Source organism: Saccopteryx bilineata, chromosome 10, assembly GCF_036850765.1.
Source record: "Saccopteryx bilineata isolate mSacBil1 chromosome 10, mSacBil1_pri_phased_curated, whole genome shotgun sequence".
NCBI classification, from domain to species: Eukaryota; Metazoa; Chordata; class Mammalia; order Chiroptera; family Emballonuridae; genus Saccopteryx; species Saccopteryx bilineata.
This window is the reverse complement of record NC_089499.1, coordinates 29,985,578-30,012,272: the sequence shown is the minus strand read 5'-3', so window position 1 is coordinate 30,012,272 and position 26,695 is coordinate 29,985,578. Positions and strand designations below refer to the sequence as shown.

At 37.3% G+C, this 26,695-nt stretch overlaps 1 protein-coding gene across 1 annotated transcript in view; it reads left to right on the top strand.

Annotated features, from left to right (window-relative positions):
* KCNH8 (potassium voltage-gated channel subfamily H member 8) overlaps positions 1-26,695 on the top strand; it is a 366,401-nt gene that overhangs the window by 323,372 nt on the left and 16,334 nt on the right. The window contains exons 12-15 of the mRNA XM_066244875.1: positions 8,300-8,338; positions 12,523-12,881; positions 15,999-16,105; positions 18,556-18,632. Coding sequence (XP_066100972.1) covers positions 8,300-8,338; positions 12,523-12,881; positions 15,999-16,105; positions 18,556-18,632 — 582 coding nt within the window. The remainder of the gene's footprint in view (positions 1-8,299; positions 8,339-12,522; positions 12,882-15,998; positions 16,106-18,555; positions 18,633-26,695) is intronic.

The following is a 26,695-nucleotide window of genomic DNA, read 5'->3' as shown; positions in this document are numbered from 1 at the left end:
ACCAAAAAGGTGGTGTGCCTCCACAGTTCAACTAAGGCCAGAATTATTCCTTCAAAGAATACAATATTGCTAGTTTCCTACAGCCCCCAAAGAAACAACTTATCAAGCAAAATTCGAGTCAGTAAATTGGAAACATGAAGGGCCAGAATTAGTTTGCACAAATTTGTGTAAATAGTTATGAAAACATCATTCTTCTAACAGAGTCACTTATGCATATTTTGTGATCATGGAAAAAATTTGAAAAGTTTGTCCTGAATAGAAGTATGCACATACATTTCATGTGTATAACTAAAAGAACGATGTCTCTGTACAAATCTGAGTGAGTTCTGTAAATTCAGAATGACCCCACTATAAGAAGTCATGCCCAATCTGAATGGATATACCTTATTTACTATCCACATGTTCATGAAGAGGAGTTCTTCAGGGGATATCACTGTGATTTGCCCCAAACTAGGGAATAACCACTTTGTGACCAGGTTGCCATGTGATAACTGTAAAGGCTTGTCCATGTGGTATAATTTCAGGCAGGGGATCATTGCTTCATCTCTCCCCACAAATCTCTTCCCTGAATTTCTCAGTGTTTATTTTTAAAGATTAAAGGTAAAGTTCATTCTATGATAAAAGGTCAGGCGCAAAATATAAATTTAAGTAAGAAAACAAATAAAAAATAAACACTATATAAATAAATAGAGAATGCTTTTCTGTGGCCCCAGAAGTATGCTTTGGGTGAAAACATTATTAAGAAAGAAACTCAAAGCCCCTGGCCAATTGGCTTAGTAGTAGAGCATCAGCCTGGTGTATGGATGTTCTGGGTTTGATTCCCAGACAGAGCACACAGGGGAAGCAACCATCTGCTTCTCCACCTCCCCTCCTCACCCCTCACTTCCCGTCCCGCAGCCATGGCTGGACTGGTTTGAGTGCATCGGCCTGGACACTGAGGATGGCTTTGTGGAGCTTTCCATTCAGGTGCTAAAAATTGCTCTGTTGCAAGCATGGGGATTGCTGGGTAGACCCCAGTTGGCATGTATGTGGAAGACTGGGAGGGAGAGAGGGAGGGAGGGAGGGTGGGAGGGAGGGAAGGAGGGAGGGAGGGAGGAAGGGAGGAAAGAAAGAAAGAAAGAAAGAAAGAAAGAAAGAAAGAAAGAAAGAAAGAAAGAAAGAAAGAAAGAAAGAAAGAAAGAAAGAGAAAGAAAGAAAGACTCAGAGAAGGAAATGAGATATATCAGACATATTTTATCTCTGATCATTCTTTTTCTGGAAACTTCCTAGAGTACCACTATAAGAGCAAATATGCCAAATCAAACACATTTCTTCCTAAATATCAATGGCTTGAAATTCCATTGTGAATATTCACAAAGATTTGTTTTTAGTCAATCTATAATTAGTCCAATAATATCTTCCTTACATTATTCCACATATCACCTTTGAATATAACACAACTAACATAAGTAGCGTGGTCTCACATCAACTAACTGTGAGACTTTCTTCCTCACCTAGAAATTGTTGAGTATTTGGTAAAAGCACGAACATTATTCTTTATGCTCAAGTTTCAAAGTTTTATTTAATCAAATGTATTCATTTGGTAGCTGCCAATGACCCCACTACTGTGGTCCTACCTCAGGTCTCATATCCAGTGGCTCAGTTGCAAGCGAGGCACTGTGGTTCTAGTAAGAAAAGTAGTTCATTTTGCTATGCTGGTTCAAACACTGTCTTCAACGTAGAGGGCTGTCCAACTGTTTTTGTTACAGTGTATAATTGACAATGGGCTTCCTGGGCTGCAAATTAGGCGTTTCACATTAACTTTAAAAGTGGCATCGGGAGTTGTGATGCACAAACTTCTCACACCAAACAGAGCATCTTTCTTTGCCAGCCGGCCTTGAAACCAAAGTACTCAGCGTGTAGCTTGAAAATCTTATGAAACCAGCTATTGTGTTTCCTGACAGTTACAGAGTCGCTAATTTTCCAGGTTTACCCAGGAGCCATTGTCCTCTGATCAGAAGCGGGTCATTGAGGGGCATGGGATCCCAGCTCAATATAATGAGTTTACTCTGTGTAAATTCTTTCGGCATGATTGCCCTGTGGAACTCCCGAACCACTGATTTGGTACATTGCTCCTTAAGCCTGAAACCCTTAAAACTGTATGTCATTGCCACGAGACTTCTCGTTAGTTCACTTCACATGAGAGTGTGTTTTCTTTCTAGAATGATATGAGTCCCATATTAGTAAATAAACCTCTCTTCCCTCTAGGTCATCTTGTATATTTCAAGTGTTTAAATAAGGATTAGGTGACTCCCTTGGGTTTTCTTTTCATCCCAACACCTTGAATTTCATGCCTTTGAATTCAGAAAAAGAAGTTAAAATTGTGCTGGAGTACATTTGTCTATATTGTCAATGTCTTATTTGTTATATTTATACCCACGGACAATTTGAAAATGCCTTATTTTATTTAAGAGAAGCAGATAAAGAGGTTAAGAAAGAAAAGAATAGAATGTCAAACTGTGATGTTATAAGAAGTATCCCACCTAATATTGTACTGAGAAAATTGTGATTTTTGTGTGCTAGGGAAACAGTTAGGGAGACACTCGTGTATCAGAACTTTTTGGCCTCTTCGTTAAAGAGTCCTACAGATATTTAATTTCAACTTGTACAGACTCATTTTTATGAATGTTTAGATATTCATGACCTAGCTAATGATGCCTTGTTTCTCACTAACCCAATTCAAAGAAAACTTCTCTTCATAATCAAGATATCAAAATAATAAAATATCACTTATTAACATGAATTACTCTTTATGCCAGACATTGAGCAGAGTAATTTACAAATGCAAATATGTGAGGGTTTTTTTCACTATCAATTCTATGTGAGAATTCCATTTGGATAATTCAGTTGAAGTGATGGGACACACTGCCCAGCAGGCTCCAAGTGCTTTTGCTCTCTGGAGACAAGAGAGGCCTGGAAGACATGGCACTATCTAGTGGGCACCTCTAGCAGGAATTCAAGCATTACAGCCAGAACGAAGAGAGAAGTTGTGAACAGAAGGGATGGGGAGAGTTTCAGTGAGAAAACTGAGAGAGAGGTAACTTTGTTACTGATAACAGGATAAAAAAGGAGGGGTAATTTTTAAAAAGTCTTTTGTTTTTTATTATTCAGTGAGGGAGGGGGAGGCAGAGACAGATTCCTGCATGTACCCCAACCAGGATCCACCAGGCAAGCCCACTAGGGAACGATGCTCTGCCCATCTGGGATGTTGCTCCATTGCTCAGCAACTGAGCTCTTCCTAGTACCTGAGGCAAAGGCCATGGAACCATCCTAATGCCTGGGGCCAACTTGCTCCAGTTCAGCCATGGCTGCAGAGGGGAAGAGAGAGAAAGAGAGAGAGAGAGAGAGAGAAGTGAGAAGGGGAGGGGTGGAGAAGCAGATGGGTGCCTCTCTTGTATGCCCTGACTGGGAAATCGAACCTAGGACATCCACACACGAGGCTGACATTCTACTAGGGCTTTAAAAAGTCTTACTATAGGCTATTAAATGTATTGCCTTCAAGGCTCTTGAAAGCTACACATAGAAAGATTATTTTAATGTTTTTTAATTGCTATACTGCATTCCTCTTAACATGATACAATGCCAGATGTGGCCAACTGAGTCTTCAAGATTTGTTCAGTTTGCACATATATATCTAATTCAATCCTCAAAATAACTCTGGATCTTATCATCATTGTTAAGAGAAAGAAAGAAAGTCACAGAATTTGGATGCACAGTAACTGTGACACTGGCTCCAGCCAATGAAACATAAGTAAAAGTGACAATCACTTCTCAGCTAAGGTGGTCACATGCCAATATACCTTCCCCACACTCCCTTTCCCATGCTGCCAACAGGATGATGCCAGGACAAACCTGAGACCACATGGTGGCAGAACCACAAAATAGAAGAAGTATGTGTCCCCTGAATCACTGCTTAGAGGAGAATTGCTTGATACACATCAAACAGTAGTACATTAATAAGAAATAAAATTATTTGTATTAAGCCAAGGAAATTTTACACATTACTTGTTATCTCAGTATTACCTACCTTATCCCAGTTAACACGCTTCCCAGGTTACATAGCTAATAAGTGACAGGACCAGGAAAATCCAAGTTCTTATCCACCATACTATACTACCTCTTAAATGGGTCCCATCCCCCAGCACACAGAACTTTTATTTTAATATACATGGACGAAGAATGTTTGGGGTGATTCCTACAATATAGCTCAGTAGCTGATTCTACAGCTGTAACAATTAGTAAACATTAAATTCAAGACTTGATTACTTGACTTGTGCTTTCTACATCAGAAGTGACAGTATTTACCTAGGGGAAGTAAATTCTCTTCTAAATCTTAATAGTTTGTCTTGACCTCAAGGCTCAGTGTGAAATTGGGAAATATCAAAATCATCAGTTTTTTCATTAAAAATCTCATTTATGTTCTTAAGTTATATAATCAACAGAGAAAACAATAGAAACTGTATTACCCACTTAGGGTTTCAGGCCAGACTCAAAAAGCTCTTCTTGAGACTAGATAGTGGTGAACTATCTAACTTGTTTAGTGGGAAATGAATGCTCCCTGAAAGGCTAGCCTTTCTCCAGAGGTTTTCAGTCCCATCTGCTACCTGCCATTGGTGTCTTTCACTACTGACTGGCACCTTCACTTGAGTGTTTAAGATGAAGAAGCAGATCAGAAATGAAAATGAGACCTATTGATTTGCTATTTGCCTGTATTAGATGCCAGTGATGTATGAGTTTATAAGCGTGGACATTTTAACGATATGAGTTATGTGGTTATTTGAATGAGTATCCTTCATTCACATTCTCTCTACCCCAAACAGCCACCAATACTGGCGACATTGCTGTCCAGGGAACAGATAAAAATATGCACTAATCTCCTTTTTCTCAATGAGGACACATGTTCCCTCAGTCTGCTTTATGACTTAGTCAGTGTGGCATCATTAACAAAGCAGAAGATACCATGCATCAGCCAGAAAGAACAGCCTTGCAATTCCCATCTCATTTCCCAACTGAGCAATTGCTATAGATAACATCCCTTCTAGAGCCCTTCAGCGTCTTACGACATTTCACAGTTGAGAGGGCATTTGCGGACTCACGTGGGGACTTACACGACCTGTGGAGCAAATAAACAATGGAAATTGATTTCCTCTCTACCTTGGGCCAATGGCCCAGTGAGTTACAGTTTAGGATTCCTAGGTTTATGTGCTGGGTTTCATTCCCATTTGCTTCTTTCCTGCTGCAAAGTAGTCAACTTTTTGGTACTTCAGCCTCTTGCAGTAAACTTGAAAGTAGGAAAAGTTTATTGGTAGTGCCTCACTACTAGTAAAAAAAAACAAACAGGTTCTTTTCAGAGGTGGGACATAAGCATCCCGTGAGAGCCTGGGCCCCAAATGTTATTGGTAATCTGTCAGAATTCAGAGGTCTTTTAATGGGTGGGGTAAAGAGATGAAAGAAATCAAAGAATTCCCTTCCCAATCAAAAGAACTCATGAAAATCCTAATAGAAGGAAAATTAACATTCAGGAATTTAACAACATAAGGAAAAAACTGAGTTGGATGGCCAAGGCCAGGTATGAATCTATGAAAGCTCTTACAGAAATGTCTTCATTCAGTAAAATAGAATACATTAGAGAATACAAGGGCGTTTTTTTATGTCTAAAATCATTAATTTTAGTATGTTTGATTTCTATTTGTGATTCAAGCTCAACAGTAGCATTTTGAGGTCTGCTTTACACAATTTTTAAGAAAGATCATGAATTCTTTTCGCTTATTTATAACAGCTTGTATGTGTAGCAAGAGACTATTTTTTCTCTTCTGGTTCTCCATGCTAATGCACAGTATTTTTTCAATGGAAGAGTCATCCATTTCAGTTCCCACTAGACTCATAGCGTACTAATGTCATTTAGGTGATGAGGACAGAAAAAATGAGGGGGAAAAAAAAACTATGTGGAAACTTTGTAAACCAACTTCCCACATCTGAGAAGCTGTTTCTTTCTCAGTCTATAAGGTTAGAAGCCTTACCTCTGTTCATGATAACCTTGTGCCTAGACATACTACCTGTTCTTGCCCACGCTTGGTTTCTTCTATTCTGACAGACTTACTAGGCAGATCACTTTGGAAGGCAAGGTTGTTTTGTTTTTTGATATTTTTTCTTGTTGATAAAATTATGTTAATTTATATATAGTATATCTATTGCCATTTTTAAATAAAAGAAGTATATTTGAGCAAACAAAAACAATATAGCTGAGACCTGAGGCATGTTTCCAGAATAAGTCATAATTTCCAGAGCTTCTTTATACATCATGGAAGCTTCAGTTGTTTAAGGTACTGCTCCACAGATAATATCATAGTTTGATTTCATGCGAGATCCAAGCTTATGTGATTCCACATTGCACGTTTGTCTTCACACTTCAGTATCGCTAAAATCAAGATCTGTCCTATGACTGATGGCATGTCACTGTGATTGGCAACATTGTTTTTCCTTTTTACAATCGATGGGATCTATTTTTCTTTCTTCTTATTTAATTTATTGGGATGTCATTGGTTAATAAAAATATATAATTTTCCTTTTTTATTCATTTTAGAGAGTAGAGAGAGACAGAGAGAGAGAGAGAGAGAGAGAAAGGAGAGAAGGGGGGAGGAACAGGAAGCATCAACTCCCATATGTGCCTTGACCAGGCAAGCCCAGGGTTTCAAACCAGTGACCTCAGCATTCCAAGTTGATGCTTTTTCCACTGCACCACCACAGGTCAGGCTATATAGGTTTGAAATGTACATTTCTATCATACATGATCTTTCATTTCATTCTGTCCTTTTCAGTCTCTTTTAATAATGCTTTGTATAATAGTTTTCAGTATATAGGTCCTTTACAGCCTTTGTTAAGTTCATTCATATGTATTTTATTCTTTTGGTTGCAATTGCAAAAGAAATCTTTTTTTTTTCATTTCTTTTTCTGGAGTTTTATTGTTAATATATAGGAATGCAGTGGATTCAGTGAGATCTTATCTTAAATTCAAGTAAATAAGGAATTAGGATTCCCAGTGAACCAAATCCTAGTCCACAAAGAACATCAAAGGGGGTAAAACAAATGGGACAGAAAGGAGATATAATTCCCATCTGTATTCTAGCAAGAACAGGAGGTGGTTAAACAGAAAGAAATGATATTAAATAATAAAAGTTTTCATGGATTTCTGTTTTCACAGAGCCAGAGGGGGGAAAAAAATCCTGAAAGATGAGAGATTTTAGCAAAAGGGCAATAAAGTGGAATAAGGGAAAGGGAGAACAAAAGATAATAAATGAGTATCAAGATAGAAAATGTAGCCAATATGTTCACTGTTTTGATCATTATTTCCTAGGTGTGGTGTCCTATGCTAGGCATTCAATTTGCTGCTCCCTCTTTTTTTTTTTTTTCTTCTTTTTTTCACATTCATTGGTCAATCAAGCTCCTAGCAGGGTTCGGGAAACTTTTTGGCTGAGAGAGCCATGAACACCACATATTTTAAAATGTAATTCCATGAGAGCTATACAACGACCTGTGTATGTTAGGCATTATCCAATAAAAATTTGGTGTTGTCCCAGAGGACAGCTGTGATTGGCTCCAGCCACCCATGAACATGAGTGGTAGGAAATGAATGGATTGTAATACATGAAAATGTTTTATATTTTTAATGTTATTATTTTTTATTAAAGATTTGTCTGCGAGCCAGATGCAGCCATCAAAAGAGCCACATCTGGCTCGTGAGCCATAGGTTCCCGACCCCTGTCCTAGAGGGTAGGGGATGTTTCCAGCATCTTTCGGGATATATTCTCTCTTCTGTGGCCTACACAGGTGGATCAGTCACCCCCCACACTCTCTGAACTTCCATGTCTTTCCCCTGCCTCCTACATTTCACCCAGTCCCAAACCATCTGCTAAAGTTTAAATCAGCGATTTTCAACCATTGTGCCACAAGGGGCACACTGGTGTGTTGCAAGAATTTAAGAATTTTTAGAATGTGCAATACCTGGCTATTTTGTCAGGGGCACTGACCTCTCTTCCCTTAGATTGTCAAGTTAAAAAATGACAATAGCCACACAACAATAGCCAACGATGTGAGTTAATCAAAATTATATCTACATTTTTGTCAGATCGGCAAAAAATATATTTTTTGGTGTGCCACAGAATTTTAGTAATTAGTTTATGTGTGCCTTGAGATGAAAAAGATTGAAAATCGCTGGTTTAAATGATTATTACAACCTCTATTTGTTTGTTTGTTCTTTCAGGTGATATCAAGATTATCAAACAAATCTACAGTCTCACAGGTATGGCTTTTGCCAAAAAGAAAAATATGTACATTAAATCTGTAGGATTTCGAATAAATCTGTATCCTCTTGAGGGTTTTATTAATTTATTTTTGACCTTCCCTAATACACTGCTCAATGTGAGATATGGTGACTGACTTTCTTGATTTGGGGAGGAGAGAACTAATGAAACTCATCTCTCTATTTAATGGTTTTATTGTTATCGTTGAAAAGCACAATATCAGCAAAACCTGACAAAAGAAACAAAGTCCTGAGGTGTTGATCTGAGTGGTACTTCCACTGTGTTTAAAATTAGTAGCCAGATCTCTCTCTTGTAAACACCCAACTGATGGTACAACATGATTATCCATAATGTAAAAATTATGGTTCATAGGTATTTTGGAAGTAGTTTCACTTGATCTCTTAAGACAGTCCCAACTTTTTAAGAATCTTGTCATTTCATAGAAAACTTTTCCAAGGAACAGTGATTTGTCAGATATACTATCTAGATTTTTAAGATCAAATAGAAACATAGATACAGAGAACACAGTGATGGTTGCCAGAAGGGAGGGAATTGGGGGAACCAGGTGAAAAAGGTAAGGGGTTGAGAAGTACAGATTGGGAGTTACAAAATGGTCACAGGGATGTGAAAGTCAACATACAGGAAACAGAGTCAACAATTTTGTAATAATTATGTATGGTGCCAGTTGGGTACTGAAAATATCAGGGGGAACATCTCGTAAAGTATATGATTTTCTAACCACTATGCTGTACATCTGAAACTAATACAAAATAATGTTGAATGTACACTGTAATTGAAAAAATGTAAACAATAATAATAATCCTATGACAGCACCCTTATAAAGAGCTCCTTTTATCTTTGAAGCAGAACCCAACTTTCACTACACATGCACACACACACACACACAAGGCACACAAACACATCCAATCACATAACACATTAAAAAGACATTGATAACTAACTGAAGATGGAGAGAACAGGGTTCACTTTTAATACCACTAAGAAACTCCTGAAAAGATTTTAAAACACCTCAATGCGCTCAACCAAGTTTCTCTCAGGCACTAGTCTTTTTTTTCTCTCGTCTCTGTAAAATCCCTCCTCAGGAATGAGCCAAATAGTCATTATGTTTAACTTTTCTCAATAGGTTGCCTCTCCTCCCTCCTACACCCCTTTTTCTCTCAGACCTTTCTTATATTCTTTTCTCATGAAGAGACATTTAGCCTTCTTCTGGATTTTCCAACTTGAATTTCTCACTCCTTTCTAGCACTCTAAAAATGAACATTCATCCCAAGAATACATCCTTAACTTTCAAAAAACAAAAAGTCCTTCAGTATAATTTAGACTGAAGTTCATTTGCAAGATTAAAAACACCAAAATAACAGGGTCTCAGGACAATAGGTATCTATTTCTTCGCCCGGATAAAGCCAGGGGTGGGCACTGTTAACAGTGTGTCATTAGTTAGGGTCTCAAGCTTTCTTCTTTTGGTCTCATTATCCTCAAAGTATGTATGGCCTCATTCTTTAAGATTTTCTCATCTTCTGAGATGGCCACTGGTGATCCATTCATTTCATCAATATTTCAGACTAGAAATTAAAGAAATGTGAAAGAGCCAGATAGAGGCTCCCCTCTTTCTAGAAGCCTTCCTAAAAGTTCCCTAGAAACTGTTTACTTACCTGCTATCATCCCAAAACTTAGTCTCATAACCAAACCAGTGGCAAGGGAAACTGAAAAGTGTGGTCTTTGGGCACAATGCATTGCTAAGAGTTCTGTTAACTAAGAGCAAAGGGAAAGCTATGTCAAAAGAGGTGACCAGTACTAGCACCTGCCCCGATGCAAATGTTGTTTCTATTTTCTTCATGATTATTATCATCAACACAAGGGCACACATTTATTAAGCACTTGCAATGCATATTGCTAAGAATTTAACTTTCAATATCTAGTGTCTGATTTTTTTTCTCATGCCATTACCAATTTATAGGTTAGGAAACAAAGACTTTAAACAATTATATTACTTGACCGAAGTCATAGGTAATAAGTCACAGGTTATAGGTAGAAGTCCTAGGACTTCTGGGACTGTGCAAAGTCCATGCATCCAACCACTGGACTTTACTCTGCTTTCCCTTCAGTCAAAATCAGTTCAACTGAATCTAGTTGTTTTTGAATCTGAAATGACTATCCCAGCAAAACGTCATGAAAGAAAGTAGAGATTCTTTTGACTATGGGTATAAAAACCTCAGTGCCCTCTTGGAAACATTTGTTAGAAAAAATGAAGGGATGGGTGGGTCAGAAAAGATGAAAGAGATCTATAGTTGAACTTTACAGCAGTGTATACTCAGGTGAACCCAGCTATACAAAAAGGGTTTCTAGATACATGGCCTGAAGAAAGTAACTGGTACTCCTGCAGAGAGACTGGATGTGAGGCTGGGTGTTTAACAATCTAGTAACATTGGGTCCTGTCTGCAATGATGGTAGGTGGGATCATTAATTCTTGGTATAAGTAATGTCAGTTGCCTGATCACAAGACTCAGTATCCAGGCAACTTTTTGAAGGTGTCAAGGCTCTATGACAAAATGGAAGAATGAAATTTAAACAAATATGTAGAAGATCAAACGCTATAGGTTATTAGTCAGACAATTCTAGTAGAGTCAATGGAGCCTTCTTGAAACAAAGGAATAATTAAATTGCCAATGCAAACGTAAACCGAAGTCCAATTAGAGAATGTACTCATTGTTTTCCATTCCTTTGATAAGTTTGCCCTGTTTGTGTCTTTAGCTGGGTGAGCTAAATTTTCTATTTGACAAAGCTAGTACACAGACATTCTCCTGCAATTCATGTGAATCTTTTGTTGAAAGCACAGCATTTTTTTAATGCTGTGAAAAACAAAAAACAAACAAATAAAAGCAAAGCTAAGACTAATCCAATAAATAACTATGACTTCATCATTAATTAAAATAATTATATCTAGTTGGAAACATGAGTCTCATAATGCCATATTTTCAAGAAATTTTGAGTCATTACAAATAAAATAACAAAAATTCATCAATAAACTGACCATTTCACTTAGCAGTTGGGACCTAAACTGAATGGGCTATTGCCTTTAAGGTTTAAATTTATTTATTTTTGATATATATATATATATTATATGTATAGATCATATATATATCATTATAACATAGTAAAATTCATATATGTCAATGAATCAAGTATTTGTTGAAATGAATAACAACGAGAGGTCATGAAATTTAAATAGTACTCATATGTCTTTTCAGTTTATCTCATTTTTATTAATTATTGATGGACAAGTATAAGTGATTGTATCTTCAAAAGAAACTGAGGCACCAGAAAATGAACTGAGCTTTTGGAGCAGGGATTCCATGTCTGGAGCAGAGCAAGAAACATATATTCTCACAGCGACTCTGTTGGGGACCACTAGCTTAGTCTTTGCTGCCCTCTTTGCCCTGCCCCTCCACCATTCCTTTTTCATAGCCTATAAGATTGAATCACCCCAGTTAAGAGTCCAGTGGCTCTAGGATGGGACTTGGCAAGACTTTCTCTTCCCTTTCCCAAGGACCTTCACGGGGAGCAGATTGAATGGTTTTTTCCCATTTCCCTCTGACCAATTCATGAACAAAAGGAGAGGAAACAGAGTAGCTGAGGGCACTGCTGGTCTTCTTCCAACTATGTGATCTAAACTAAGAAAGATTTTTATTCTTAATGATATTATAACTTTGCTAGTTGATCTCCACTTAAAGATCTACTGAAAACTCTCTAAATTTAAAATAACAAGACCTAAGAGCTTCCAGTAAAATTGAAAAGATCTTTATTCTTAAGAGCATGCCATTATATACTATTACAAATGGGAGGCTGATTAAAAGCTAGATGCCAACTTGGTAAAATACACCTTTCACACAGCTCCCTACCAAAAGGGGTTAAAAGACCAAAAAGAAGGGTTGGTGAGCCAATACCGGGAAGCAGAGAGGGTACACCAACCTGGGGAAGATCAGAAATGGGGAGACTTTTAACACCTGAATAACTAACAGCAAAATCTTGTTAGTCTTCAGTTTTGATGAGAAATAAGTCTCTAAAAGATTGGACTCTGTTATGATAAGACCTCCAGCATGAATGATACACCTCACAAGAGGTCCTTGCAATCCGTACTAATCTGTATTATCCACTGATTTAGTCAGAGCCCAAGGGAAATGGCAGCATCAACAAGAAACTCCCATCCATTACGGAAGATGAGGAAGAGGAGGAGGAGGGGGAAGAAGAGGAGACAGCCTCCCTGTCTCCCATCTACACAAGGGGATCCTCCTCTTCACGGAGCAAGAAGGTTGGAAGCAATAAAAGCTATCTAGCTTTAAGCTTGAAGCAGCTGGCCTCAGGAACAGTGCCATTTCACTCACCTATCAGAGTCTCCAGTTCAAATTCCCCCAAAACCAAACAGGAAACTGACCCCCCTAACCATGATAAAAGGAAAGAGAAGAACTTGAAATTGCAGCTTTCAACTTTGAATAGTGCTGTACCCCCAGACCTCAGTCCAAGGTAAGAATTCACATCACCTAATTCTTTTCCAGGTGACAATGGCTGCCTTTTATTCAGACCAGTACCTGGCTAATAAATTATTCAGCCTTCTGGGCCTTTTTACTGCACAGATCTAGCCCAGATTCTTCAGCTTCCCTGAATTTTGTGGGTAACATTTGCCTCTGTGTAGAGATATGTGTAGTATGATAATAAACAGTTTTAATCAGAGTCTCAAAAGGACTCATTAAATTCCTCCTCAGCCCCCCTCATCCAGTTAGCTCTATTTTTATAAACATATATTTCAACACTGTAATTTTATCATTTATAAATTTAAATGAAAATAAGAGCTGAAACAAAGTCCACAGCCGTTATTCCTCTAATACTTGATCTTATCAAAAGTGTATGGAGCAATCAGTTGAAATTATGAAAAAAATGAAGTGTCACTTTTTATGTTCCATACTATTTGCTTCAACATGATAGATGACTGAAGCTTAGTTTTATTTCTGGCCTTTTCAGTAGGTAATATGCATTGCTCTATTTTTAATTTTCTTTAAAAATTCACTTTAGGATCAACTGAAGGTAATTGGGAGGGTGAAGAATTCTGACTCAGAAAACAAAAGTATTCTATGGCACATAAAAGCAATAGCAGAAATCACATGACTACAGAATAATAAATAGAAACAAGAAAAATACATTGAATGCTTTCTATTATCCATGTACTCCACTGGGTGATTTCACATTCATTATTGCATCTAGCCCTTTCAGGAATCCTATAAGGTAGTTCATATGACCTCTACTATAAAGAGGTAAGAAGTGAAACTTGAAAGTTAATTATTTTGTCCAAAAATCCCAGAAATTAAGTTCTGAAATCTGAATTCAAATTTTGTTTTCCTAGTGTAAGGTAAGTGATCTTTCTTAACATAATATATTTGATTATCGATTTGAAGAACACAATTTGTATTGGCCTGTGGTAGCACAGTGAATAGTGTTGATCTGGAATGCCAAAGTTGCTGGTTCAAACCCCAGGCTTAGCCCTGGCTGGTTGGCTCAGTGGTAGAGCGTCGGCCTGGTGTGCAGGAATCCCAGGTTCAATTCCCAGCCAGGGCACACAGGAGAGGCACCCATCTGCTTCTCCACCCCTCCCCCTCTCCTTCCTCTCTGTCTCTCTCTTCCCCTCCCGCAGCCAGGGCTCCATTGTAGCAGAGTTGGCCCGGGCACTGAGGACGGCTCTGTGGCCTCTGCCTCAGGTGCTAGAACGGCTCTGGTTGCGACAGAGCAACGCCCCAGATGGGCAGAGCTTCGCCCCCTGGTGGGCATGCCAGGTGGATCCCAGTCAGGCTCATGCGGGAGTCTGTCTGACTGCCTCCCCATTTCCAACTTCAGAAAAATACAAAACAAAAAAAACAAAAAAACCCAGGCTTGCCTGTTCAAGGCACATATGGGCATTGATGTTTCCTGCTCCACCCCTTTGCTCTCTCTCTCCTCTCTAAAATGAATAAAAAAAAGAAAAAAAAAGAACACAATTTATCCATTTAGAGAGAACATTAAGGAAAATTAGTAAAACAGGTGGACCTTAAATGTTCAGCAATTCAATTGGAGGTAATAAAGTCGAAATTGCTTAACTCTTTTTTTCTAAATCTTTAATAAAATGAAAAATAAATTTTAAGTAGGAGGAAATGTATCAGAGGTGGAAACTAAATATTTATACACAATTCATTCTACAATAGAAAAATAATCCATTTTCTTTTATATACACAAAAGAATTTGAAGACATACTTTAAAATGCTAATAGAAGTGACAGATTACAGGTGATTTTCATTTTCTGATTTTTGTTACCTTTATGTTTAAATTTTCTACAATAAACTTGGATTTTTTCTTAAATAAGGAGGGGTTAGATGTTATTGTTAAGCAAAAAATAGTAGTTAAGTCCTAAAAGTAATTTAAATATAATTTTTTAATTTTCACTTTAGAGTTTTGTCCAAGTTCAGAGTGAAGATGTCATCAAAGTTATTTTTGTGATTCTATACACATTAGGTTAAAGCATTTTAATTCTAGATAGTCATAATTTAGATAACACATATTTAGAGAAGAAGACTTCTGTAGCCTAAGGTTTGGAATCTGAGAATAAATAAGATTCTATATAACATCACTGTCCAATAAAATATAAGGTCTACTGGAAAGTTCTGTTCATTTTTGGAATAAAACAAAATACAAATTTTTCTTACCGTCAATAAATTTTATTAAATAATATAATTGCCGTTATTATTAATGATTTCTTGCCAGCGTGAGGGCAATTTGTATATCCCATTTTTGAAAAATGTTTTATCTTTTGATGCGAAAAATTGAACCAGTGCTTGTTTGATATCTTCTTCATTTTTGAATTTTTTGCCCTTCAAAAAATTTTGTAAGGACAAAAACAAGTGATAGTCGGAGGGTGCTAAGTCCGGGGAATATGGTGGATGTGACAGACATGCTTCTGTAGCATTTCTTCCTTGTTGAAATTCGTAAAAATTACAGTGGCGTAAATGAACTTTATCAGAAGCTATGGGTACACTATGGCTTCACACATAAGACTAATGTGAATCAACTTTGTTTTAGTTAATTTGCTACGTCAGTATGTATACATTAAGTGATAAAAATAGAGAGGCACACATGCACCAAATAAACATGTGATTATGTGTCGAAACTTGTTGTGATAGAAACGGACAGAACTTTCCGGTAGACCTTATACAATGTGATCAAAAAGTGTGAGCCACATACATAATTTTACATTTTCTAGTAGCTGTATTTTCAAGTAAAATAAAAACCATATAAAATTAATTTGAATATATTTTATTTAACTCAATATGCCCCCAAATATATTATCATTTCAAATGTAAATATAAAAATTACTAATAAAATAATATTTTTTTACTAAAATCTTCAAAATCCGATGTGTATTTGATAGTTACAGCACATCTCAATGTGTACTAGCCACATTTCAGGTAATAGTCTCATAAGATTGTCTACCATATTGAATAGCACAGCTCTTAAGTATCTAGAATTTAGAAATTTAACACAGTGTTTTTAAGTCTTGTAGAAATTTTGGAACACATGAATGTAAGTTCGAAATTAATCAATTTTCTTTATTTTAAACAGAATTGTCGATGGAATTGAAGATGGAAACAAAGATGAAGAAAGCCAGACTTTTGATTTTGGCTCTGAACGAATCAGGCCAGAACCCAGGATCTCCCCTCCTCTTGGAGGTAAGAATATTCAGCCTTCTCTCAAGTCACAATATTTTTTTTTAACTTCTAATGTTTGGCATAGGCACTATTTTGCCTTCCCATTCTCAGAATATTCTCCATGTGGTAGAATTTACCAATGCCATGGAATAATTTGACTTGCATCTGTGTTCTCTCCAAGTTTTTAAAATATCATCTGTAACTATCTATGTCCTTGCCATTTATCAGCCCAGGTGACGGGTATGTTAGAAGACTCAAAGTTCTGCTGTTCATCAGAGGGTGACCATGTTTTTCTATTACAAATTCAATCTCATCTATAGAAACACTACCCCAAAGTAATGCTGTTTTGGTTGTGTACTGTAAGAACACTGACTATATTTAACTAATTTATTTGGTGAGAGATTACATACTTGAATTTTTTCAGAGCATAAACAACTTCAGAATTATGTAAAATGTTAGGGGTGATTGAAAGCTATATGAAGCACTCCCCCCTGAAGATGGTGAATTAATGTAAGAGTAGCCCCAAACCTAGCTCAGACTCCAATCTCCCTTCTTTTCATTCTTGAATTCATTGTCCATAGAAAGGACTCTGCCAACATGATAAAGGCCAGAAATGACAAATAAATTATAAAGACACCCCTGAAGTTAATAAACAGAGAACAGTGAAGAAGTATTAAATACTCATAAACTATCCATAACAATTACCAGCAAACTACTAGGTGTGAGGCCCACAATCCCCTGCCAACATTCTCCTCTCCTTCCCGCCCAACTCTGAGATCCTTGTGTCAGGATCTCCTGCTAATTAATAAATCCCCCCATGGACAAAGCCAAGCCTAAGAAGGACTTTTAAATGTACAGTTCTGTGGCTGCCTTCATTGATAGAATAACAGTGTTCCATCTCAATCAACAAGCCTTTTTCTCAACACTTATCATCTCCTGGGGAAATGGGAGGGTCCTGTAAGTCTAGCTGATGGCGGGGGGGGGGGGGGGGGGGAGTGAATTGGGGGGCAGGGAGACAAGGAGTGCAGATGTCAGTCAGCAATTCCAATTAATTTATCCCTTTGACTTACATGTGCTGATATTACCCTGCTTAGGGCAAGGGGCACAGAAATCATAGTGACAGTCAGGTGGGAGTATTGGCTATGAAAGCTGGTGGTGCGACCCAGTTGGAAGTTTTCTTTGTTGACTCATCTGGGTCTGGAGATGGTGCACAGAGCCTTACCGTGTCTATCTACCGCTTTCTGGTCCCACCCCTCTCTTAGCTTCCTCTTCTCCCTTTTCCTATCATCTGTCCCTACACTCATTCATTCAAGCAACACATTTTCTTAACTCTATCTCCTAAATATCTCTCAGCTATTAAACTATCTTTATTGCCCCCACCCTCCTCCTTGCCACTTCCATCCCGGGCCTGCATCCCTACCAAAGCCTCTTCTCTGTTCTCTTTTCTCCATATCGAGCGAACATTTTTAAAAACATAAATTTATACTTATTATTCTACTCCTATACTTAAAACCCTTAAAGGCTCCCTGTTTCTTTTAGTATGAAATCCAAGCCTATTGCATAAATACTTTTCAACTGTCTCTTTTCCCTGCTAGACTCTAAGCTTCGTGAAGGTCAATTACATTTTATTTATTCATCGCTATCTCCTCTAGGGGAGGCCTAGCCGGTTGTACATGGTCTCTAATCATTCATTCATTGTGAATAGATTAGCTTTGCCAAGTATCTTTGCCAAGTTCTTACTACTCTGCCACTTCTGCTTGTTTTGAATGAATTTTTCTCCCACAAACAAGTTTTCTACATATAATTGACCAGAATTAGGATATTAGAGTGATCATATCATGATAGACAGATATTGCAGCTAGCAATGATTCATCTGTACTTTTGTCCCTGACAGAAATAAATGCATGTGGAAGATTAAGGTAGAGAAAAAGTGGAGATGAGAGAACCAGGCAATGGGAGAAATGATCTTTTAGAGCGACACAGGAGCCGGCAAACCTGCAGTGGAGATTAGCACCTGACCTAGAGGTGGGAGGAACGTGCTCACACGGGCACAGAAATCAATATTCAGAAAAAAAGAGAGGAAGAAAAGAACATCTTCTCTTTTTTTAATGGCTTGGGCACTGGCTGTAATATATATTTAGAGAATTATCAAAGAAGAGAAAATGTGACATCTTGGAACATGATGGTGATTGTTTTCAGATGAAGGAGAGATTTGCCATGTTCACAGTCAGTCTGTGTGGTCACAGTCACCACCACGATGTGTGCCTAGTTCCAAAGAGTACATCATGTGCCATCGGAGAATTCAACGTTTGTCCAGTTTCAGAGAGACAGGAGCTACAGTGCACAAACATCAGGGAACTTGACAGGCAGTCGCTCGGGCTTCCTTCCCTATTTCTATTGCGCCACTTCTCAAATGTGAGGTGATTCCTAAAGGACTCATTCTGTGTGTGTATGTGTGTGTCACTTTCCAGACCCAGAGATTGGAGCTGCTGTTCTCTTCATCAAAGCAGAGGAGACCAAGCAGCAGATAAAGAAGCTCAACAGTGAGGTATGGAGCTCTCTCTGTCTTTGGTCATGCTGTAGCGGTAAGAAGAGGTTTAAATCCTAGTTACCAGCCGAAACAGTATAATATAGTAATTACAAGTATGCGCTCTGCTGTCAGATCACCATGGATGAACTCTCACTAACCCTCATATGAATTATGTAACTTTGGATAACTCACTTACCCTCTCTAAAGCTGTTTCCCCCTGTGTAGAATAGTAATTATGCCTACCTGTTGTCCATTGTGGAGATAATCTAGGTAAATCATTTAGCATAAAGCCAGCACTTAATAAGTGGTAATTGTTATAATTAGCATATTAAATGTATTGATATTAGATTTAATTGGTGCTTTTCACTTTTTTCATTTACTTTCATTTTTAATGGGTTAAAGCAAGGTCATTAGTCCACAGATAAATTAAAAGCAATGAGTCAGAACAATCAAATGGCCTTAAAGTTTGTTCCTTTCTCCAACACACATTTGCTGTGCAACTTTGAGCAATTTACCTCTGTGAATCTTACCATCTATCCATGTAAAATAAGGTAATTTTTAAAACAACCTTATTGACATATATTTTAAAAAACGTAACATTCAACCATTTCAAGTGTACAAGTCAATGATTTTTAGCAACTTTATTGAGTGAGTCAACCTACACCATAAATTAGTTTTAAAATATTTTTAACCCTTCCACAAGATCTCACACTCATTTATAATTAACCCTTGTTCCCACATCCAGCCCTAGGCAACCACATATCTATTTTCTGGACATTTTGTATAAATAGAGAAGGTGATTTCTGAATTACTGTCTTAATTTATGCCCCCTTCCCAGATAAAATAAAATTTGGAAAAGAAAAAAAAACAATAGGTTTTTAGACAATTATTTGGGTGCAGTTAGTGTACTTGGGAAACAATCCAGAAATCAAGATAAAGGAATAGAAAAATAAGTCAGAAAAGAAAGGGAGGCATAAAGCTAGGATGTGTTGATGAGATAATTAACTTTGTGGGCAACTAGCACTTAGCTGTGCTGAGGACTACTGAAAGACCGACACTAGGACAGCTCAAAACTGTCTCACCATGAGGCAGGGAAAGGTGGTTCCTGAGGGACTCTCCATTCAGGCCTAACTGCAGAGGATCTTAGGCAGACTCCTCAGACAGGAATACTTGATGACCGTCAGGTTGGACCTAGAACAAAGACATGTGAGCAGGCACAGACACTGTAATAGAATTCCATTCTAGCACTAAAGTTTTAGACCATCTGATGAGATCTTAGCAGAGAAGAGAACCAATTAATGATATTAATGAGATTTCAGAGAAATGAAATGCATATCATTATAATCAGTTTCCAATTATCTATAATAATGGAAAACTGTATAGCTTGTTATGAAGTTGAAACTTGTACAAGTTTCCTTAAACTTTTATTTCTTCAATTTAGTGAAGGTTCGTGTTTTCCTGCCATCTCTTCTTCTGAGCCTGTACTCTCTGACAGTGAGATTGTTGCTACCGAGAAGTCGGATGGCCAAAGGGCAGACTAACAAGACAGGAACTATCCAAGTGAGAAAAACTAACTGGATTGAAAGTTCTTAAACCACAAGGATGTGGCCATACACTGGGTCACCCAAATAACTTCTTGTTAAAAATGAACCCCCAAAACTAAACAAACTAAACACCCTGTTGGAGAACTGGACGTTAACCTTCTATTAAACAATTTTATTTTAGATACTGTTCTCGACTAAAACCAACCATTAATAATACCATTTGAATTATTTTCCTTCTCATTTGAGAAGATCATTAAGTGGTGTTAAGAACTAATTGACCAAAATCTTAACTCAAACACTGAAGTTAGTAATTATTCTAGAAAAAAATAATAATAAATGTGTTTATATCTTCACCTTTTGAAAGAGAGATCATTGTTCCAAGTTACAGCTGTAATTCTATGTGCTATTTGATTTTCCTCTGACAGTGTGAGCCAGTGGTAGATGTGTTAAAACAAATCACTTGAAAAATAAAATTTTTCCCCAGTGTGATTCTGTATTCGACATAGCTTTTCCAGTGAGATGATGGCAATCTTTTTATCTTGTCATATATTGAAATAAAAAGAGCAAGATAAAATATCAATGGTCCAATTTTCCTTCTCAAAAGGATTAGTTTTTTCTTTATAGGAAATATCTGATTTCTTCACGGTTGAAGCTTAAGTAAAAAAAAATCTTATCTGTTACACATAATTTTATTATACACAGTCTTGAACCTTTGGGTAGTGCATAAAAACCCACTAAGACAGGCAGAATAAAAACACAAATTGGCTTCAAATTGTAAAATCTGTCTCCTTATTAAAACCTCCTACTTGTTTTTTCCTCAACTTTCCTACAAAGTAATGTTGTTTATGTAGAGGAAAAATCCAAGCCTAGTTTTTTCAGTCCACCTATTTTCAGCTGCTTCCATGTGTGATCATTTAATTGCTCTCTTCTTTGTTTATTCTAGTCTTTGTTTAGGAGTAAGCAAGAAAATAAATGGTAATAAATGTGACATGTACTACTGCATGACAGTAACCCTGCGGCCAAAAGGCCAATCCCTAATTTCCATGAGGTATGTTGAGCACTCACCAAAACTGAGAACATTGCAGAGACCCCATTTAGATATTTGCTAAACCTCTAAGGTGTAACGAACACGTTCACTGATATAGAGATTGCAAAACCAGCTGGTTAAACACAGAACAAAAATCAAAAAAAGGAATAATATTGGTAATAACCTACATTCACAGAACAGTTAAAGACATTTTTAAAAATGTAGGGCAGTTGCTAACATGAGAACACTTCTGAAAACATTGCCATTGCTTTACAACAGAGGGGAAAAAAAATAGTGCCATTCTAAGGAAATTGTTTAAAAGTAACAACAAAACATCACTGTAGGGGTTATGGGCTGTGTAGGTCAAATGCTCTATTTCTGAAAAGGTTTGTAGGTAAGGGTTAGAGTGTTTCCTCGTTTCTGAAATCTGGCTGACCCAGAAAGACACTATGGCAAAGCCGACCAAGGGAACCTGCCGGGCTTTGCCACCGCAGGCACAAGGCACGAAACACATCAAGGAAAGAAACAAGCTTTGGAGAGAGACAGATGTTTACATCCCTAGTCATAAAGTTAACTCTGTGACTTCAGCAAAGTGTTCACCCTTCCCCTGAGTTCAGAGTTCTCCTCTATTAAACAGTAAAAATAAAATCTAAAAAAGTACTAGAGGATTGTTATGAGAACTTCATTCCCAATGTAAAGCGCCGAGCGTGATGCCCTCCCTAAGAGGTCAAAAGCTCATTCCCTCCTCATACAAAATTATTCTTCTGTTCAACAAAAGATGACCCTCCTCCCCACCCTGGCCCCCACCTGCGTCTACCTAACAGTACCCAGGGCAGAGCAATAGGATAGAGAGAATTAGTCAGTGCCTATGGAATAAAATGAAAACGAATGGACTTAAGAGAAATGTATTAGATCATGAAAATGACTACTTTCACCTATGACTTTTCTTTTGCTACTGAAAACACAATACAAAATTAGAATAAAGATTGATAGAGCAAACTGTTCAGATTTCAATGCATTTTATTTGAGCTAAATAATTTGATGTAGTGCTGTCATTGCATTAATGTAAAGAACGCTTATTCTGTAAGATTTATAAATTTAAAGACAAGGAGACATAGTATGCCAGTTTAACAATGCTTATCATTGCCTGACTTTACACTAAACATATAAATGGCAAAATGATGATAAAACTAGGCAGGAAAAAAAAAATCTGCCAAGCTTAATGAAAAAAGAATCATAGCCAAATCTTTATTTTTGAAATGAGAGGATGCAGGTAGCTTGTTAAATGAGCCTGGTTTATCAGGGTGCACTTTGGCTCGAATATTCTGATTGCCATTTTTTAGCATTTTATTTTGAATGTACATAAAAGAGCCAGTTATTATTAGGTCATTTTAATCTACCTTGAGTTTGAAATATATTTAGGAGAATGAAATATGTATGTAACATGCCTATACAAACAAACCAAAAAATAAGTGAGTTTTATAGAAACAACAATGTATATTGACATTTTTTAGAGGGAAGTCTGGCTTATACTATTGTACTTACTAACTCCTTTTTAAAAAACAACTTTATTGAGGCATAATTAACAAGTCATATAATTCATCCAAATTGTATACAAAGTATACTATTTGAAGGCTTTGTGATATTCATGAGGTTGTATAGCCATCACCACAATCAGTTGTAGAACATTTGTTTACCATTAGCATAGTACAGATGACATGCGAAAGCACTGGGCATCTTTCAAACGTGATCTACTGGATTTCCCCATGTATAAGACGCTCCCATGTATAAGACGCACCTTAATTTTGGGGCCTGAAATTTGGGGGGGAAAATGTATTACATAAAGTTATTGTACTCAAGTTTTATTCATCATAAGATTTATACAACTCCTCATCACTGTCAAAACTCCCATCCATTAGCTTGTCCTCATCTGTGTCTGATGACAAATCACTGTCTTCATATATTGCCTCGTCCTCAGTTCCATCTGTGGCATTTGAAATGCCACAACCACTGTATAAGATACACCCAGTGTTTAGCCCCCAAATGTTTTGGAAAAGGTGCATCTGATACATGGGAAAATACGGTAACATCCCTATCTTCCTTTTTGGTTTGTGGTACTCTGAATCACTGCTTGGTTTTGCCCCATTTTACATACCAGGAATTTGTTCACTTTCATATTTCAGGTTCTTTCTTTACATTCCCATAAAGTTCTTGATTTTTTTTTTTTTTTTTGTAACTGCTTACAGTTTACTTCAAGTACAAAGAATCGGCTCATACAATTATAGATTCTGAGGAGTTACCAGATCTGCATTTGGCAAGCTGGAGACTCAAGAGAGCCAATAGTGTAGTTCCAGTTCAAATACAAAAGTCTGAGAACCACGAGAGTCACTAGTAAAGTTCCAGTTCAAAAGTTAGTAGGCTCTGCCTGACCTGTGGTGGCGCAGTGGATAAAGTGTTGACCTGGAACACTGAGGTCTCCAGTTCAAAACCCCTGGCTTGCCTGGTCCAGTCACATATGGGAGTTGATGCTTCCTGTTTCTCCTACCCTTCTCTCTCTCTCTCTCTCCTCCCTCTCTAAAAAATGAATAAATTTTTTAAAATTAAAAAAAAAAAAAGAAGTTAGTAGGCTCAAGGTCAAAGAAGAGTTGATGTTTTCCAGTCTGAATCAGAAAGCGGAAGACGACTCCCAACTTAACAATCAGACAGGAGGGATTCTGTCAGCCTGATTGTTCTATTCAGGCCTTCAGGTAATTGGATAAGGCCCACCCCCATTAGGGAGGGGACTGCTTTACTCAGTGTACTGATTCCAATGTTAATCTCATCCAGAAATAGCTTCCCCAACACCATCCCAGAATCAAGTCCCCATGGCCCAATCAGGTTAACAAACTGACAAATAAAATTAACCATCACATCCATCAACTGCCTTCACTTTGTCAGTCGTGTGGCTTTCTTTCTAGTTTAAGTAATTGGCTTAATCACAGTGTTCAAACTGCTTTTGTGGGAATAATCCTTTCTCGGATTTAACTAAAAAAAAAAAAAAATAGATTTCTTTATGGCAAAGATATCATGATTCTTTTTGTGGGACAAAATCAAACATTTTCTCAAACTCCAGAATTCATAGTTATTTCAGTCTTACCCTTTGCAACATAATATTGTAAGTTATACATTTGTGTGATGAGAACCAAAATTTGCAAGCTCCCTATTCTATTTTTGATACCCACTACTTTGTTGACAGTCTCGAGTGATCTGAAGCCCTTTGTTTCATATGACACATTAGCTCATTGTTAACTTAAGAGATATGAAAAACCTATCCTATCAACTTGGCCCCTAGTGTGTTAGAGGCCAAGCTCTTGTGGCTATTGAGACCAACAGAAAAGCACCTGTTTTACAGAGATGACTGTGTATGCATTACATTTTGTAATTTGATCAGAGTCATGTCTTTTAAAAATAGCTATTCCAGCCATCTCCTTATATTCAGACTTTTCTAAGGCTTTACATGATCATTTTACATAGTCACTAAGACTATAAGCCAAATTTCAAACTTTATTTTGTAACCATAAACACCATTTAACTTTTCTTTCCTCATTTTCAACCTCCTCAGAAATGGCTAGTGAATTTTTATGAAACATTAAAGAGTCCTACATTGTCAGAGAGGCGTTGTCATCGGGTAAATTATACTAAGGTAACAAACTCCAAATCTCATTGTTTAAAATTTATTTCTTATTCAACCAAAATATCTAACACTGGTCAGCATAAGGGGACACCACCACCTGCAATGGTACCAATTAGCTATGTTCCATTTGAAAAGGGAAGCGTAGGCAATCATTTGGCTCAAAAGGTATACCCATTGTTTCTGTTTGCAATTTTTTAACAGAACTACTTCCATGGGTATAATTAATTTCAAGAAGCAAGAAAAAGTATAATCTTCTGTGACCCCAGAAGAAATAGAATACTGGAAACTGGCAAACACTAGTAATAGATGTACCAGCACCCAAAAATTTTAACAGGGAAACTGTCTCCTCTTTCACTTTGCTCAAAGCTGTACACCAAGATATCCCCAATTAAATGTATCATGTAGTATCCAAGTAAACAGACATAGATAATGAAATGCCTTCTGCTCAAAAACAGAGAGTAAGAATCTCAGTTGTCTAGGTTATACTTGAGAAAGATGGTAGATTAAGTTTTATATTTGTATCACTAGATCAGATCAGTGAAGTCGTCCTGACTCAAAAAAAATGAAATAGTAATAATGTTTTACTACTTTTCTAAATGGCTATACAATACCAGAATTCTATCAATTTACATAAGGAAATCAACATAAATAATACTTTATGGTGAAGTTTATTCCTTACTCCTCTGAATTAGTGTTATTGTTATATATTTTTCTTGACAATTGGTTCTACTGAAACACACATTAGAATTGCTAGACCTTCTCAAGATCTGACTATAGTCTCTTTTTATCCTCATGATGATCATACATTGATCTTGACCATCAATTCTCAAAAGCAAAATATAAACGGAGGCTATACTTTCACTTTTTGACATAGAAAAACAAAATCTATCTAACTGCTGGGAAAACCATTCTGATTTATTTTTCCATTTTAATACCTATATATTAATGATGTCAAATGCTATAGTTTGTGGACACAGGTTTCTAAACAAATATATCAAACTAATGTACGATGTGTAGAATGCTCTTTGGCTATTTTCCAGTTCACTAGCCTCTATGCATGGGCAGATTTGTAGCTCTCATGAGAGTTTACTGATAAATAATTAATTAATAATAAAGAAAAAAATGAGGATCTCTCAAAGGAAGAAAAAAATGCCACTTAAAGTTTATCCTGTGAAGTGTGGATTTAAAATGCATACAACTTTTGGAGATTAGCTGTTTCTGTCTTCTTTGCTTATGATTTCTTATCTATAGGTTTTTTTTCTCATATTTGAATAGAGAAATTAAATGGATATATCAATAAAACCCTAAGTAGAGACCAATGCTACATTCCAAAAGGACAATGTGAGCAGAGTTGAATAAAAGGAGTATTTACTAAAGGAGTATAGTGTAAGAAGGAAACCACAAAGGATGGAAGAGCTTCTCTCACCCTAGGGCTAATAACAACAGAAGTGCACTGCAACTCTTACGTTTGAAGAAGGGGCCAGAATAGAGAGAAAGGCTACAGAATCTTTTTTTTTTTCCTTTTTTTTGTATTTTTCTGAAGCTGGAAACGGGGAGAGACAGTCAGACAGACTCCCACATGCGCCCGACCGGGATCCACCCGGCACGCCCACCAGGGGCGACGCTCTGCCCACCAGGGGGCGATGATCTGCCCCTCCAGGGCATCGCTCTGCCCTGACCAGAGCCACTCTAGCGCCTGGGGCAGAGGCCAAGGAGCCATCCCCAGCGCCCGGGCCATTTTTGCTCCAATGGAGCCTTGGCTGTGGGAGGGGAAGGGAGAGACAGAGAGGAAGGAGGGGAAGGAGTGGAGAAGCAAATGGACGCTTCTCCTATGTGC